The sequence below is a fragment of the Dama dama genome, chromosome X, assembly GCF_033118175.1.
Source record: "Dama dama isolate Ldn47 chromosome X, ASM3311817v1, whole genome shotgun sequence".
NCBI lineage: Eukaryota > Metazoa > Chordata > Mammalia > Artiodactyla > Cervidae > Dama > Dama dama.
In genome coordinates, this window is record NC_083714.1 from 66202693 (window position 1) to 66222264 (window position 19572).

Consider the following 19572-nt stretch of genomic DNA (forward strand, 5'->3'; position numbering starts at 1 on the left):
AAGAGTTCTTAAGGAGACAAAATACCCCTCAAAAGCAGCAAAACGAGTTGTCAAATAGACCCTATCTGCTCTAATACAAAAATAAAGCATAATTTATCATTTTTCCTCTTTGAAATAAAATTTGTCATTAACCATGGGTGTCTGCCTCTCCAAAAATTAACCTTTGCTGTCTGCTAGTCCTCCTATATGCATTCATGCTTTTCATAGGCAGATGCATAAAAGTTTACTGGGAATATCCCTGTTACTATGTCTGAAATGTAGGTCATATCACTCATCAATAGCTTTGCGAAAACACAATCAGGGGAATATTCAAAGCATCCTACTGTTATTTTCAGTACTCGCATAGTAAGTATAAGACATACCATCTACTCACAAAAAGTGTCCAATGTAGCCTAAAACTCATAACACAATCACTTGATAACTATAGCTAACAATAAAATTAGCCTATGATTCTAAATGGGTAAATAGAAATTAAGTGCTGGAGATGTGCACTGAAATAAGACAAAACTTTAAACTCTATGACTACAACGTTTAATGAAGGCTTCATAGTAGAGGGGATACAAATGGATAAATAAATAAAAATTAAGCAAGTAGAGAGAAAGAGAGAGAAAGTGAGTGAGTAAGCAAAAACAAACAGGGACCAAAAAGAAGTTGTAGACAGAAAGAATGAAGTGAGAAAAGGTTTATAGGGTAGGAATATATGAGGTATATACCTAGGGGCAGAATTTGAATTAAAGTCCCTTTAGAGTCCATGTAAACGCCATAAAAATTGGAAGCTAACCACATTAAAGTCTCCATGAATGAACAAATCTAATCTCCCACATGTAAATTTGTGTGGGAATCTATCCAAGGTCCTATGTCTTTTTCTGCCTTCATTTATGCCTTTATCCCTGTTTCCAAATCCTTTCCCACTTAATTTTTCCTTTCGTTTTACTGTTACCTGGCTATCATTAGCACAGAAGCATGTTTTCTATTATTTTATTAATATATGTTTAAGAAGTAGGAATTTTTCAGTCTCCCTGATGGTTAAAAAAACAATAGAACTACCTGGACCAGGTGCTAGTCACCATATACCTCCCTTCTGGCTATGCCCTGTAAGATCTGTAGGAACCCTGAACACCAGGGTGGCTTTGGTGTGAGATCCACAAGGAATTTAAAACCTAAGCTTACATAGATATTTTTAGTCTTGCTTCAGTTCTAATACCATTTGTTTTCATTCATATCTGTGTTGCATTCATATCTGGTTCTGGGCTTTGTATGTCAATGCTTGGTCTACTGTTTCTGGGCTTTGTATTTCAATGCTTGGTCTACAAACCCAAAACAGCATGGATTTGATTTTTTTTCCAAAACCACCCCCAACCAAAATAATGTGACCGAAAGTACTTTAATAATTATAGTAACAATAACAGCAATTAACATTGAGTACTCTGTGCCAGTCACTGTGCTTGAAATCTGTTACATACATATATGTGGATTTGATTCTCAAAACCACCCTAGGAAATGGTTATTCACATTGTGTGTTAGTCGTTCAGTCATGTCTGACTCTTTGTGACCCTATGCACTGTAGCCCACCAGGTTCCTCTGTCCATAGAATTGTCCAGGCAAGAATACTGGAGTGGGGAAACATTCCCTTCTCCAGGGGATCTTCCTGACCTAGGGATTGAACCTGAGTCTCCTGCATTGCAGGTGGATTCTTTACCATCTGAGCCACCGGGAAAACACGTTATTCGCGTTAGTCTCCTAAAAATGAGGAAAGTGAAGCACAGAAATACTAAATAACTTGTACAGAGTCAAATTGTATGTTGAAATTCTGACCTCAGGCATTTTGGCTGCAGAATTCAGACTCTACACCAGGCCACCTCTTAAGTCATATTGAGAGTGGTATGTATGACTTGTTGAAAAAGAGACTAGGGACAGGAATACTGTTAGTTAAGTTTTCAAAAGGTCTTAGAAACAGGTAATGCCCTAGGATGTTGACAGTAGAAAGGGAAAGAAAGCAACATACACAAGAGGAAGAATTAAGGAAGAAGCAAAGGGACTTAGTAGTAAATGACCAGTTATGGGAGGATAAAGTCAAAGATGGTTCCATGGTGTTTAGTCTTTTGTGAGGTAGAATACTGTTGGCATTAATGAAGGCAGAAAGACGTGCCAATTTGGTTTGGCTTACTGTTTGGTTTTTATGTTTGTTTCAGAAAATGAGGGTAGATGAATTTGCTTCCCTTGATCTATACTCCAGTAAGTCAACCAGGGACTAAGGCAGTGGGGGCTGGTAGGGTACGGCTTAGTAGCAAATTCAACCAAATGAGTGAATCTAGACAGTTTTGCAGAGTCTGATTGTGTAAAGCTAATCCACCTAATTTCTCTGCTTCAGTTTCCTCATTTGTAATGAAGGGGAAGGTCCTGTTAAGCAGTCTTGTTTTGAAAATTAGGTAGGAGCCAAACATATGATCCATATACATTAGTTCCTTCCTTTTTTGTCTCTATCTCTTGAGTTGTAGAAAGGTGAGGTAAACAGTGTGAGATCCACAAATAAAAACCATTAGTTGGATGTTACCAAGACATTTTTATTAGCATTTAAGTGAACTTGGTTCATCATCCTTTCAGACACCAGTGTATTTTACTTCTAACAAAGACACTATTAGATTCCCATTATCAGGATATGGATTAGGACATGACTTAGCGATTAAGCAACAACATTAAGACTCCAAACCTTGAAGTCATGTTGAAATCACGGAAAACACAGTGTAATTTAATACCATTCCTTGCCTATATTTTAACCTGAAGAATTACTTAGAATTGGCTCTTATTTTCAGTTCTCATCATTCAAGCTTAAAATTTACATACTTCAAGGTTGGATCACTAAAACTGACTATTTAAATGTGTTCCCTGATCCTTCCAGCATTCGCCCCTCCAAATAGTCACATGAATAGTAAAATGAACCTCTGTAATAGGGAAATAATATTGCTTTCCTGATATTTTGAGTTTAGCTATTGTTATAATATCTGGTAGAATTTGGAAATTCAGTCCTTGAATTTAGGAGATAAGTATCAGAGTTGGCAGATTTCAGAGTTATCAGAATATTGTGGGAGGCAGGTTGTTGATGAGGATGTAGACAGAAGAATCAAAGACTGCCTCTTGTGTAGCACTGAACACAGGTCCTTGCATATATTAAACATTCAAATATTTGCTGATTGATTTTAAAAGCACTCCTGAGCTAGCTGACTATTTTCTAGATCTTCTCCCAAGGAAGATAGGCAGGTTGCCTATTGAACAAAATTAACAACAGATGGTAATATTTTACTGTCCCCAAAATGATGTCTTCAGCTAAGATGTCAAACCAGAAATCCTAGGGAATTACTTTTCCTGACTGCTATTACTGGATAAAATCTATCACCAATCAACCTGATTCAGGGAAGAGGTTGTGCATTATAAGAGGATCACAGCTGCCCTTTGATCTAGCAAAATCTCTTCCTTCATTTACCCACTAAAATAAAATTTAGTGCAGAGCAGGTGATAAATATCATATGTAATTTGAAAGAAAATCTTATAAAATTAGTGAATAAATGGAGGTACTCATTAATACAAACAGAAAGTCCAGTATCAGCAAAGGACAGGATTGGGAAGCAGATGCACAGTGTAAAGAGGCATTACAGTAGGCTGATGTGGGGCAGTAAGAAGGTATCCTACTTCCTATGTAAAGTAATTAGCTACCAAAAGGATCATCCCAGTGATAGTGCCAAGGCTCAATAACAGCCTGAATTCAGAGCTCTAAATAACTATTTTGAAAGATAGGTTCAAGAGAATTATCCCCTTAATGCTCAGAGAGGGAAAGAAATCATTCTCTGTATTCTCTAGACTCAGAAGGTAAATTATAGTAGAAGAAATGGGACTTTTGAGTTACACAGATCTGGACTTGAACTACAGTTGTGTTACTTTATAGTTACAATCTAATGCAATTTACCAAGTGTTTCTGACACTTTATTCTCTACCAGTAAAATGTATTCCTTAAGTCATTCATACATGTTTCAGTAAGACAAATGAGACCTTATGTGTAAAACTGCTGTCATGATAGCTGACACAATAGAATCACTCTAAAACAATAGCTATTATTGCTATTATTCTCTTTACTCATTCTCTGAAATTACCCCAAGAAGGTACCATGGTCCCTGACTGTTCTCCAAAACCTGAGATGAAGTTTTCTCATCCATTAAGGAATGTGTGTCACTAGGGCTTGATGAAGATGGCCTTCAATATCTATTGAGCACTTTGTAAGTATCATGCAGTGCTCCCTTCCGTCGATTTCAATGCATCATATAAATTTTCCACTAGAAATGTTAGCAGTGAAAACATGTTACTATAAAAATAAAGAGACTTATGGAGGAGGTGAAACTATATGGACTCTCTTAACAGAAGCCACAAGACAGTATGCTTTGATCATACTAATAGAATTTCCTGCAGTCAGAAGTATGGATTTTTATGATCAGAGCAGGGTAGACTGATAGACAATAGCTGAATCTCCATTAGAGGATTTGTCTGTGTAAGGGAATGTCTTAGATAACTGAGGCAGAGAAATCATAAGAAGCACTGAGTGACATCCCCAGCCACAGTTACAATTATTAAAAGACTCATGTCTCGTAAAGGAACTTGAGTGCACCTAAGTGATATAAGGAAAAGGAACAAAAACTTGGCTGAAATGTATGTCTGTTTTTCCTTGTGGTCCCTTGCAGCATTTTAGTTGACTGGCATCCTTTGTTTTATAATTCATTCCTTGAAGTGCTCTGGGATGCTGACCAAGGTGTTGTATTATGTAGGGGATTTATTTGTGTTACAACATACTTGTCTATCAAATCACATCAAGCAACTATCATGTCTTCAGATGATCTGCACTATATTAAAAAAAAAAAGTACACTGACAGCTTTAGTGAGAGCAGCCACAAGTTGGTTATTTCTCCAAAGAGTTAGACACAATTTTGTTAATATAATTTGAATTTTATACACTTTACTACCTATGCAGCTGGTGAATATTGATGTTCTGCCAAACTACCATAAGATTCCAGACAGAAAGAAAAAACATCCAATGTAACAATCATGTGTGAAGGAGGAGAAAGCAGTCCTATGCCACTCCTGAAGTCATATGTCACTCACTTTTAAGGTGATTTCTATTTTCTTTCATTTTTCACTGCTAAGAAACACATTTTCAACTGCCATCACATGTGAGCATACGTGATCTTCTAATATCTTCAATATATAATATTAAAGATTCATGGGAATTAACATATATTTGTAATAAATACATATTTGTTACAAAAGTGTTTCCCCCGATACCTAAATACTATTGGGACCCAATATACATTGAAATTACAGAATAATTTTGTATCAGTGAATATAACAAAGGTGACATGATGAAGTGACGATAAAGAAGAGTCAATTTAAGTTAGAGAGCAGGCAGATCTTCCTATAAAAGTTGTGAGGCCTTGAAATGTTTGGAAGCACGGAAATATTTAAAACAAGGACGTCTGTGATTCCCTGTTAAATAAATCATTTTATTATTCTCTTTAGGACATAACCCCCTCCAGAGTAGGCTCTCTACTGCTCACTATTGTACTTTCTGCAATACACCTAGTACTCAGACTGGACAAAATCATCAATACAAGTGCACCTGCTGTATGGAGCCAATGGCAAATGTTTGTATATTAGATGTCAGGAGAGATAAGAGTCATTGGTAATCTGTTAAATGAACCTTTGGAAAAACAGGGTTTTGAAAACTGACTCTATCCCAGAAAAGCAATGATGTGCTCACAGAGAGTATTTTCCCCAAATAGAGTGATATGTGGAAATTATGCATCAACAAATATTTACTCATTTTCAGTCTGGAACAGAACATGATAACAATGTTGACCCCAAGAGACACTGAAAGCTCAAAAGAATTACATTAAGAAATGGATAAAGAATTTTCAAAACATCATTCTAACAACTGTCTGAGGCCAAGAACGGCCATTAGAGCACCTGTAATATGAGACTGTTATTTTAAAGGATTACTGATATATGGATAGGGGAAATGGGTTAATTTTTCATTTTTTAAAATATTTAATGAAAAGCAATCAATAGAAAAATTGATTGACATCCACAGACTTCATCTGAATATTCAGTTTTCAGATGGTTTTATTTTGTCTCATTTTATTGTAAAAACTGATGAAAAAAAGCAATCCTGTCACAAAATGGATTATTATGAGAAGTTAACAAAATGAACCAGAATCTGAATATATGGCTTTGAGAACACACCATGGTGAGTTTTCTTTTACCTGATCTCACAATTATTAAACCATCTTTTTTTTTTTTCAGATAAAAATGAAGGCACATCTAGAAATAAGAGCTAGCATTCATATTTACAGAAGGAATGAAAATAGAAACAATCAAGGCATTACATATCAAAACACTGAACACTTTGAATGAAAGCAGATAAAGAAAAATGAAATTTTCCCAATGAACATGCAAACTTGAATAATGATTTAATATTAATGGAACAGAAGAGCTACAATTTTCCATCCAAACTAACTGCCTTTGATGATGTTTGGGAGGAAAAAAAAAAAGCTTTTAAGAATTTCCTTTTCACCTGATTAAGCTATCTTGAATAGAGCTCATAAGCTCTTGGGGGGCTTCAAAAAAATTACAAAGCAAACTGATTTTATAGCTATAGTTCCAACTATAGGCATAAATCTACTCCTCCCGCCTTCACATATTTATGCAGAAAAAGAAAAAAAATTAACTGTGCTGTCAGCAGTATCACATAATCTTTGCTTTTCATTATAAATGTTTTTATGCACAAGGCTATCTCAACATCTTTTTCTTAGATTATAGCTTTAGAAAGTTTTTAATTGAAAAATATGGGTAATTTTGAAGTCAGAAAAACAAAGTACCCATTACTAAGAGAACTAATTATTGCCTTCTTTTTCTCAGAAGATGTGTTACTTTAATAGATACACACAGTATGGGTCTCCATCCACAGTGCAAGACAAGTGGGAATTTCCATAGCTCTAAGGTTTAAGAACAGCTGAGCTGCAAACACACTGGGAAGAGTCTGAAAGCTCCTGCTGGGGGTTCTAACCGGCAGAGTTTTCAAAGATCTGTGTTTTTTCCCCCAGTACAGGTACAGCACATAATTACAACAATGTACCAAATTCAATTCTGTGGGAGGCAGATTGAAGGACAAGTCAGTAGGAAGCTATGCAGCCAATCTACCCCCCAAAGAAAAGGATTATTGATCCTAGATGGTGTGGGAAGTAACATATCCCTCTTCCCAGGAAACCTGCCTCTAGATACAGGAAAGGTTCCTAGATTTTTTTGTTTCTTTCTTCTTCTCTCTCTCTTTTTTTTTCTGGTTTCTTTTTAATTTATGACATGTGAAAATAAGCAAATCCAATGATATGGTTGATAAAAAAGAAAGAGGGAAAGGAAGTTTACAGAAATCTTAGCAGCCCAGTCACTGTCTCAGGTAAGTTTATCTTTTTTCAAAAATTCAAAGCCTGATTCTTCCCTAGTCTTGCCAGTTTTACTGTTTTTCTTTTGTTTGATGAGATTTTAGTAAATATTGCAAGAGGAATCGCAATTCTGGCATATGTACATCTCTAACGGATGAGATTTTGTTTTTATCATCCAGGAAGTTATACAATAATGAAAATTCTAAAGGACATTGGCAGGGTGATAGGAGTAAAATTAGGAAACAGTATTTACCACTAGAGAAGGCAAAGAAAGAAAAGGACTCAATAAGGAATCTAAATTCTTCAATGTTCAAGTACCAAATGAATACAGAATTAGGAATAAAAAGAGCCCACTTGATTTTGCATTCAAGCTAATACATTCAACAAACATCGGTAAGTATATCATGTGAATTAAATCAATATAATACAGACATTTAAAGAAGTTGTAATCTAGCAGGGGTCATTCAATAAAAAACCTTGTGATTAAACATTTAATTAAAAACCATGATAATTTTGAGAAAGGAAAAGAAAAAAAAGGTGCTCTGAGAGAATTTAATAGGGAGGCCTAGTAAGTGAGTGAGAGCATAATGGGGAGAAAAATTTAAGCAGAGACTCAAAGAATAAGCAGGAGAGAAACAGGCAGGAGTGGGAGTAAGTGGGAGCAGCATGTGTAATGGTCCATAGACAGGAAAGAGCATGGTAAATTCAAAAAACAATGCACTGATGCTTTAAGCAGATAAATAATGATGCAACACAAATGTACTTTAGAAATGTCACATCAAGGGCTGTGCCGAGACTGATTTGGAAAAAGGTCAAAAGCATAAGTGGAGAAAACAGACTAAAAGTATATTATAATGGTTAAGGGAAAGATGATGCTGGCTTGGGTTACAGTAGTAACAGCACAGAAGAGAAGTCAGTAGATCAACTGTATATTTTAGATGCAATTAAGAGTTAATTAATGATCTCTCCTAGATCAGTTTCAATGCATTATTTAAGGTAGCATTCTGATTGCTGTTTCCTGAATAGTAAGTAACTAGAGGTAAGGAAGTAGAAAACAAAAAGAGACTACTCTTTGAAAAAACTCATGTTAGGTAATGAAGAGAGGGCAGTATTTATCATGGACCTCAGGGCCAGTGAAGGGTTTTTTATTCATCCAGCTATCCATTCATATATTTTGGGGCAATGAATGACTTAAGAAGATTCTTATTTCTGAAGAGAAGGGCAGAGTGGAGACTGAGGAACTGAAGAGGCAACAGACAAATAGAACAAAAGTAGGCAGGGGATAATTAATGCCTTACAGAGAGACAAGCAAATTAGTATGTAGTAGATGACTTCACACACACATGCACATGTACACATAAGCACACAGTTGTTAAAATCACATAAGCACACAGTTGTTAAAATCACAGTCCATGACATTAGACTGCCTGGGACTAAATTCTGTACCTACTGCTATGTAACTGTGAACAAGGTCCAGAACCTCCCTTGAACTCACTATCCTCATTTGTAACATGGAGTCAACAATAATACCAGTCTCATAGGGCTGTGAGGAATTCACGAGATGGTGCGAGTAAAAACACCTAGCATATGGCATTGGACATAGTAACACCTCAATACATTCTTATTTCTATCATTAACAACAACAACTGTATTAGTCATAATAAATAAAGTATCCCTTTTTCTGAGGTTTGACAGAGAAGAGGTTAACACAAGATATGGGTAGAGATAACAACTGTGGGTAGAAGAGATACTGCTCTAGCACCTATTTGCTTTCTCATTTCCCTGGTAAGAGATCAGGTTGTCTGTAGGTTGAAAAGAATGGGAAGGGGAGGGAGAAAAGACTTGAAGAAAGCAGATAAGATACGGTATAGTCAAAAGACCACTGAATTAAGAACAAGTAAAATAACTGCTGAAATGGCAATGAGAGTCCCGCCGAGGTAAAAGCTAAAATGTCATAAAGACACCAATTCAGTTTGCTAAAGAGAACAGGGAGACATAAAGTCAGAGAGTTAGAGGCACAATGAGAATGTGAAGGAGCTCAGATTTTATTCTGTAAACTCTGGGAGACACTGAAGGATTTCAATATGGAAATCACACAATGAATATACATTTTGGAGAAGACTAATAATTTTGATGGCAGAAGAAAGCAAAAGCAAGACAACAAGTTTGGGACCTTTCTCATTTGGGCAGAGGATTCTATAGATGTCCAAAGTTGTCCTAAATGTAGGCTGTCCATATATTTCCAGGATTAAAAAGTATTTGGACATTTCCACAGAGGAGTGAATTTAATTTCAGCATAGACTTGAAGAAATATATTTGAACATAATTTTTACTTTGAGACCTAAGCTATGCTATTTTTAATCTCAGGCTCATACTTAGTTCTAATAATTATCTTAAAATTCAATAAGCACTTATATACTGGCTATGATATACAAGATATACATGCTTACATATATGGTTAAAAGACTAAGTTATATCATTATTTCAAGAAACTTTTCGCTAGATATGAGACTATCTAAACTATATTTAGACCAGACAAATCCTGATTGATACTGCCTTAGATAATTTATATAGCATAAACTACTTAGAAATGTCCTTGACTATCTTCCCTATAGACATGTAGCTAAGGATGGGGAGAGTAAATAAGAGGACCGGGTGACTTCATGCTCACAGCCCCGGAATTATTTATGGTTGCATGCATAAACACGAAATCTCTTTCCTTTCCTATTTTGCTTTGAGTTCAGAAGGTATATTGCTCTTTATGTCCCCAAACTTCATTTCCTCAGTGTAGTACCAAGGATATTCCTCTTGAAGGACTTGCTTGGCAAACTAATACATCTTCCAAGATAAACTGCATTCAGGAAAAAAATGGCTTTGGAGAAACTGCAGTGTACCTACTGTAAAACTCATAACCATCATGACACAGCTGAATTCTCAGATGGTATATAACCTTGCTTCAATTATAATATGAATTTTAGTAGCTTAAGTTTTAAGTGTCTAGAAAATGTTATTATTTAATATGTGTTAAAGTATTGCTACTTAATAAATAATATCCGGTCAGTTTAGTTAATTTGCTTAATTCAAAAATGAGAGATATAGTTTTTTCAGGTATCTATACATGCTCTATTTCACCCTAAATATACATTCCTGATTTGCTTTTCAAGGATTTGACAGAACCCTCCTACATCAGCATATGTAGTGCTGTATCTGAGAACTAATAAACTCTAAATATGGGTAAGCAGTTATTGCATATGTTCAAAAGGAATATTCTCTGTTCTATCTATCTATCACATTTTGACTTTAAACAGGATTTTTAAATTGCAGAGTGCCAATCAGATCGAATCAAATGTATTACTATTAAAGAGGTTATAAACTATTCTGGATTAAGCAGAATATTTGACTATTAAGTGCAATGGTAATTTTTAAAAGTCTTAGTATGCAGATGGAAAATGGTCAGAGAGCCAGGGTAAAACTGAAAGCTGTAATAGAACTGTTTATTAATATGAGACCAAACTTGAATTAAACACAGTCAAAAATAGCTTTTCTCTAGGAAATTAAATAAATCATCATACCCACCATCTTTTTGTCAATTATTTGAATAGCAGTTTTGAGAAAAGCTTGAAACATATATATATATATACACACATATATATATACATACATATATACATACGTATATATGTGTGTGTGTGTATATATATATATATATAAAATGCTATAGTTTTAATACATAATCTACACCTAGTCTTATTTTATACCCTTTAAAATGAAGAGGAGATAAGAAAACACAATTCAAAAAGAAAAAAACATAATTCATTTCAGTAATTATTTAACCACACTAAAGCATGAAATGTATTTATGAAATTTCATTTCCAGCTGAAACTGTGTATTTAATGGTTTTAATCAATTAATGAAACTCTACGGGAAATCTGAAAATTTTTGTCTTTTTTCTGATACAATATATACCATTCTAAAGAGACTCTAGAATATTTCTAATTATCTATAACAGTTTCCATCTTTCTACCCTTAAGAAGCCTAACTTTATTAAAAAGCCAAATTCTAATAGCAAGATCTAAATAGAAGGAAAAATAGTCAATAGAATAATGTGTTATTTTTATATATTAATACTAATATCAGCATTGATATAGAGGAAGATCCCTGAGATGTTGTGAGGTATTTCATAATGTAGATCTTAACTTCTTTATTTTTCAATAATATTATAAGTAATAAGGTTTTTTTTTTTTTTTTCCAACAGCCAATGTTACATAAGTCATACAGTTATACGGTAGAAAAAAATATATATATAAGCAATTGAAATGTCTCCCCCTCGTTCGACCCGTTTCTGTTAAGGGTTACCTCCAAGCTGAGCCTGTGGGCCCTTAGGCTAGATACTTACCACAACTCCAAACTGTTCAGGTTCACAGAGGTCATCATATTCATTCTTCAGCTCTGCTAGTTCATTGAGTACCTTCTGCTCAGGAAGATGTTTTACAAGGTTCTAAAAGGAAATAAAAGCATAACAGTTTAGTATTTCATTATTAGGATTATAAAAGATACATTAACAACTATAAAAGTGATTAACTAGTATAGTGGATAAATTTCTGATTGTGTTTCTGTCACAGTACCAGGGTATCTTCCCCTTCTCCCCAAAAACTTAACCAAAAAACAGCTACAATTTAATGTGAATAAATATATAGAAGTGTTTGGTTTCTCTGCACGATAGTATATAATTGTTAAATTAAAAAATCATATGATAATAAATAACATTACAAAATTGACTGACTTTCTAGGTCTTAAACACATACCATAATTTTAAGATTTATTTCCTGTCATGATAATTAGTCAATCTCTAAAAAAACAAAAAAATACTATGTAGAATTTACTCATGTGCAGTAATAATAATCATCAACTATACTCTTCAATATTGGCAAAATTTGGAATCATTTTCAGTCTTACAAACCACATCAAGCCTATAAAAATAATCTCCCATTATTTATAATATCTGTATTTTTTTTCTATCCTGTTCTTCTATGTGATTTCCAATTTCTAAAACAATTTTCCAAGAAAGAAGCCTAGCTTTGGCCCCTACAGTCCACACATCATTTTCCCAGCTATTTCAACTTTACCACCTCAAAGTTGGCCACATCTTTGTCCAACACTGAGTCTGAGTTTCCGATATCTTTCAGGTAGTTCACTTAAAAACTATCTTTCAGAACTTCAATATATATACACACACAAACACACACACACACAAATGCACACATATACACACACATACAATGTGTATGTGTGCCAGTCGCTCAGTTGTGCCTGACTCTTTGCAACCCCGTGGACTGTAGCGTATCAGGCTCCTCTGTCCACGGGATTCCCCAGGCAAGAATACTGGTGTGGACTGCCATTCCTGTCACTGTGAGAATAATGCCTGAGATGCAAAAGGGAATGGCTGATGCCAGGGTGAGCAATGGGGATCCTGTTCTCCAGAATTCAGAAATGTGCATTCTGGTTGGTTTGGTAGGTGCCTTGGTTTTAAAACTCTCTGGTTGCAGCAGGTTTCCCTAATGGCATCTATTAGAAGATCTAAACAGGCAGAAACATCTCTACTGCCTTTTGGAACCAGACAACTAAGGAAATCTTTGTCAAATCTAGGTGACACTCATGGTAAATAAAGAACCCGCCTGCCAATGCAGGAGACATAAGAGACACAGGTTTGATCCCTGGGTTAGGAAGATCCCCTAGGAGGAGGGCATGGCAACCCACTCCAGTATTCTTGCCTGAAGAATCCTCATGGACAGCGAAGCCTAACGGGCTACAGTCCATGGGGTCACAAAGAGTCAGACATGACTGAAGCAACGTAGCCTGCATTGTCAGATCACTGGCTGACTGAAGAGATAATGAAACCCAAACTAGAGTGACCACACACAAGGGATACCGTCCTCAGGAAACAAAAATCAGCTGTCTTTAAGGAGTGGCATAATTAGAGTCCCAAAGTTATAATATATTCAAATCTTCAGTTTTCAACAAAAGTATTACAAAGCATGAGAAGAAACAATAAAGCATGCCCTTGCAGGGAAAAAAGAATTTTGACAGAAAGAATTCTGGAAGAAGTTCAGAATCTAAAGTTATAAATCAAATATATTAGATAAACTGTTTTAAACATGCTCAATGAGCTAAAGGAAACTATGGACAAATAACGAAAGGAAAATAATATTATGAATAGAACAAGAATAATAAAGACATAGAAATTACAAAAAGGAATCCAACAGAAATTCTGAAAGTGATAAGTACTGATAACTGAAATTTAAAATTTACTCTATAGGAGTACATATGGGCACCGGAGAAGGCAATGGCACCCCACTCCAGTATTCTTGCCTGGAAAATCCCATGGACGATGGAGCCTGGTGGGCTGCCGTCTATGGGGTCACACAGTGGGACATGACTGAAGTGACTTAGCAGCAGCAGCAGCAGATATGGGCAGACAGAGGAAAGGATCAATGAACGTGAAGGTAAGGAAACATATTATTAGGTCGAAGGAACAGAAAGATAAAAGAATGAACAAAAATAAACAAAGCATGAGGGATCTTTGGGACACCAAGCATACCAACATGTATATCACAGGATTACCAAAAGAGAAAGGGAAGAAAAAATATTTGAATAAATAATGATTGAAAACTTTCCAAATCTGACGAAATATGTAAATACACACACCTAAGAAGCTCATTAACTCCAAGCAGGACATCAAGGAACTATGAGACACTTTCTAATCAAAGTGTCAAATGTAGAAAATGATAATTTTTAGGGCAGTAACAGAGAAGTGAATTGTCACAATTAAGGAATTCTCAATAGGGTTATTATATGATTTCTCCCATTGGAGTCAAAAGGTAGTGGGATAAAATAAGTGCTGAAATAAAAGACTATCAACAAGAATTTTATACCCACAAAAACCATCCTCTAAGAATGAAAAACCTAACCCTATTTTGTAAATAAAGTTTTATTGAAATGCAAAACAAAACAAAACAAAAAAAAGAATGAAAAACTGAGACATTTCCAAATTAACAATAAGAACAGCAACAAGAAAAGAGATAATTTATCACTAGCAAGCCTGTTCTGTCCCCAAATACTAAAGGAGGCCCTACAAGCAGAAACTAAAGGGCAGTAAACAAAATTATGTGTCAATTATACCTCAATAAAACAAGCAAATAAATAAACAAACATACTGCTATATGCAGTCTACATGCTTTCAATAAAAAGATGCAAAGTGATTGAAAGTAAAACCATGGGAAAAAATATGGCATGTATATAGTAGAGAGAAAAAAAAAAAAGTGAGGTATCTATATTATTGTCAAATTAAAATTGTCACTTTAAATCACAAAAAGGTCACAAGAGACAAGGATATTATATATTATTAAAAGTTTCAACCCATCAAGAAGATATAATTATTATGAACATATTCCTATCCAAAATACATGAAGTAAAAATTGACAGAGTTGAAGAAAGAAATAGACAGATCTAAAATAATACTTGGAATGCAGGGGTGATTTAACATATAAAAATATGATGATCTTTTACTTTTATCTAGTTTGTTTCACTTTTTCTATTTTATATTGAGTGCTCCCATTTCATTTAGTTTTTGTTCTCCAATTTGTCCATCTCTCACTTTTTTTTGATGTTCTTTTTCAAGGCTTTATCAAGTGTAAGTAAAAAAGCTTTTGTATACATATATAAAATATGTATAACATATATATATTTTAGAAAACTTATGATTTTTTGCCTAACTAAAAAAATTATGACATTTTGACTCCACTTTGACTTAGTATGAATAGAATGCTAGATTTCTAATTAAAAAATAGATATACAACAAACAACAAAGGTTTACTGTATAGCATAGGGAACTATAGTGAATATTTTGCAATAACCTATGATAGAAAATAATTTCAAAAATAATATATATCTACTTGGATAACTGAATCAATTTGCTGTGCACCTGAAACATTGTAAGTCAACTAAACTTCAATGAAAAATATATATATTACAAAAAAACAAGCAAGCCGAAACTTTAATTTTTGTGACTTAATTATATTTTGGGTGGGAAAATTGTGCAAAGCTATTTGCACTTTTAATCTTTTGCCACTTTTTTCCCCCATATTGAACTTATTCTACCTAAAATATACAGGAAAAAAGGGTAGGAAGGAATCTGGCTAAGCTAAAATCGCATGGTCTCTAATTCTTTTATTATGTGAACCTTCAGTAATGCAGATTTATATCATCCAGTGAGTAAACATCTTATTTTGTAGAATGTTTAAAAATAGTGTTTATTTCTCTTTGTCCAAAAACAAATGAAAGATCAACCAATGTAATATGCCGCATTAATAGAATAAAGGGAAAACATCTCATATGACCATTTCTACTAATACTTAAAAGCATTTGATAAAATCCAACACATATTTGTGAGAAAAAAAATGCTCTTTAAACTAGGAATAAAAGCAAACTTTCACAACATGATAAAGACCATATAAAAAGATGTTGTCAAAAAAAAAAAAAAGATGTTGTCACAGTTAATATACTCAATAGTAAAAGACTGAAATCATATCTGTTAAGAACAGGAACAAGGCAAAGGTGAATGCTTACAACACATCTATCCATCATAGTACTAACCAGAGCAATTAGACAAGAAAGAGAAATAAAAGGTATTCAAATTAGAAAATTAAAAATATTGTCTCTGTTTACAGATGATGATTTTATATGAAGAAAACACTAAATAATCCAACAAAAAACTGAAAGAGCTAATAAATGAATTCAGCAAAGTTTCAGGATACTTAATCAGCATGCAAAAATCAGTTGTATTTCTGTGCACTATAATCTGAAAGGAAATTAATAAAACAATTCCATTTACAATAGCATTTTTTAAAGCACCTATAATGAGATACCATTTCTACAATGCCCACTAGAATGGCTATTGTCCAAAAAGTGGGAAATAAAAACTGTTGGTAAGGATGTATTAAAATAGGAACCCTTATGCATTGCTGGTTGGAATGTAAAAACGGCACCAGCACTGTGGAAAACAGCTTGGTGGTTTCTTGGAAATTAAAAATAGAATTAACCGTATGATCCCACAATTCCATCTTGGGTATGTAGCAAAAAGAACTGAAAACAGCATCTCAAACCGTTATGTGTACACAAATGTTTATAGCATTGTTATTCAATAGCGAGGAGGCAGAAACAACCTACTTTTTCATCAACAGATATATTGATAAATGTGGTATATGCATACAACAAAATATTATTCACTAGAAAAAGGAAGTTTTGATCCACGCTAAAACACTGATGAATCTTGTGAATTTTATGCTTAGTGAAATAAGATAGACAAAAAAAGACAAACAGTGTATGAACCCACTGACCTAGAATAGATTCTTAGACACAATAGAAAAGAGGTTACAAGGGGCTGGGGGCAGAGGGGAACGGGGAGTTACTGCTTAAAAGGACAGAATTTCTGTGTGGGATAATGAAAAAATTCTGGAAATAGTGGTGATGTTTGAACAACAATTTAAATATACTTAACACCAGTTAAACTGTATATTTAAAAGCAGGTTAAATAGTACACTATATATTATAAATGTTTCCAAATTTAAATTAAAAAAAAAAGAGTAGGCAATATATAACCTTATATGTCCCATGGAAAACAACTGTATCTCAATCTACTTTTAAGTAGATTTGGTCTCTATTTATCTTTACTCTCCTCCCACTAATTTTGCGTTTCCACTAAGCTCTATGCCTGCAATGGCACCCGCTGTGTACTGATTAGTCCAAAGATTTACAATATCATGTCATTTGACCTAAAAGAAAAATCAATATTGATATAGCAATATAAACATCAAATGATGCTGTAATGTTCTTTATCTTTCTGGCTTACTTCACTCTGTATAATGGGCTCCAGCTTCATCCATCTCATTAGGACTGGTTCAAATGAATTCTTTTTAATGGCTGAGTAATATTCCATGGTATGCAAAACAGAAAAACAGACACAGAAATACAGAACAGACTTTTGAACTTTGTGGGAGAATGTGAGGGTGGGATATTTCAAAAGAACAGCATGTATACTATCTATGGTGAAACAGATCACCAGCCCAGGTGGGATGCATGAGACAAGTGCTCCGGCCTGGTGCACTGGGAAGACTCAGAGGAATCGGGTGGAGAGGGAGGTGGGAGGGGGGATCGGGATGGGGAATACGTGTAACTCTATGGCTGATTCATATCAATGTATGACAAAACCCACTGGAAAAAATAATAATAATAATAAAAAAAAAAAAACCAAAACCAAAAACAAAAAAAAAAAAAAAAAAAAAACATCAAATGAAATTAAGCCCACCTACTACTATGCCTCATTAACATCATTTTTTTTAATAGAATAGAAAGGTAAGTAAATACCAAGGTGTTGTTTCTACTTTTCTAGAATATTTCTGATATATATATATAAATTGTTTTTCAACATTTTTTCTCTGTTAATGGGATTTTTTGTGAAGTCTGTTATTAAGGAAAACAAAGAATCAGACTGGTAACTTTCATAATTTTCCCTACAGGGAAACTCAATTAGAAAGATTAAAAATGTTGCTACCATTATTAAAAATATCAACTCTGCATATTTTCAACTCTCCATCTCAATTTTAAGTTTTAACTGTGAAAATAACTATTATAGAATGAATCAAGCCTATAATAGGATTTTAGCTCTGAATGGGAAACTTGTTATTTTGCTTCTCTTCCAGCTGCAGATAACCTGTTAAGTCATACTGCAGGCTCCCTGGCAGGTGACATTTCTTTTCTTTCTCTGTTCAGCTATATGAAATAATGAACAAATTCAATGGGCTTAGATGTATTCTGATTCTAGATACGGTCTTCTGACTGAGTTACAAGGTTATATAGCTGCCAGTGTTTAGTAGATTCTATTTACAAATAATGTTTAGAATAAAACCCTCTCAATGTGTGGTAGATACAGCCTATGTTATAGGACTTCTTGCTTAATGAACCTACTACATCTAGAAACCCATGTTTCAAGTGGCCATCATAGCCAATACCTGAAGATACCTCAGTATTTTTCCATAAATACTAAAAAATGGAGCATAAGGTCAGACATTAACAGTGTTTTCATGCCCATCAAGTCCTGAATAGAAAAGGAAGGCGGATTAGATGAGAGAGGAGAGACATAGCAGTACTCATTTGCCTCTATGCTCCTTCACTTATCTTCAAAAGGATGTCAAGAGAGAAAAATGTTCAATGCACAGTTTAAGAATAATGTGGACAGTCCTTGGAGTCAGTTGCAAGTCCATATTTTTAGGCCTCCAGGAAGATCCATGCTAAGTCACTTCAGTCATGTTCAACTCTTTATGACTCTGTGGACTGTAGCGCGTCAGGCTCCTCTGTCCATGGAATTTCCCAGGCAAGAATTCTGGAGTGGGATTGCTTCTCAGCCTTTTGGCTAAGATCAAGTGTAGAATTCTGGAGTGGGTTGCCATTTCCTACTCCAGGGGATCTTCCGGATCCAGAAATCGAACCTCCATCTCCTGCAATGCAGGCAGATTCTTTACTGCTGAGGCACTGGGGAAGCCCCTGTCCTACCTAAAGGAAAGGAAGTGTGTATTATGCGATCAGGCTAGCCCAGTAGGAAAGCCTGCATTTTGGAAAGGACCAAAGAGACCGTGAGTGCAATAGTTGCTTCTCGGATGTGTCTCCAGGCCTGGCCTACCTACCCCCTCATATGTCTGAGTGCTTGGTTATTCAAAAAATCAAGAATGTTAAAACGAACAAACAAAAAAAGGAGACAACGGAAGAAAAACATGTTTCTGTATCTTGCCACAGGATACTCCACACCCTTGGCATGTAGAGGGCTTCAGTACATAGCAGCTATGTCCCACGGGAGGCTCCTTCCCTCTCCCCACTCACAATGGTGCCAAGGAAAGGGATCAAAATAGGAAATGAGGAAAATCACCCACAGCAGCTACATGAAAGCTGACAAATTAGCTCATAAGATCTGGAAGATATTCCTTGAGAGCCATAGAAACATCTAATGGAGATAGTTTTTGAAAAGAGTTAAGGTCTTACAACA

General features: G+C 34.8%; 1 protein-coding gene across 1 annotated transcript in view; it reads right to left on the reverse strand.

The window, feature by feature from the left end:
- DIAPH2 (diaphanous related formin 2) overlaps positions 1 to 19572 on the reverse strand; it is a 964220-nt gene that overhangs the window by 480445 nt on the left and 464203 nt on the right. The window contains exon 21 of the mRNA XM_061136610.1: positions 11875 to 11976. Within this exon, the coding sequence (XP_060992593.1) occupies positions 11875 to 11976 (102 nt within the window). The remainder of the gene's footprint in view (positions 1 to 11874; positions 11977 to 19572) is intronic.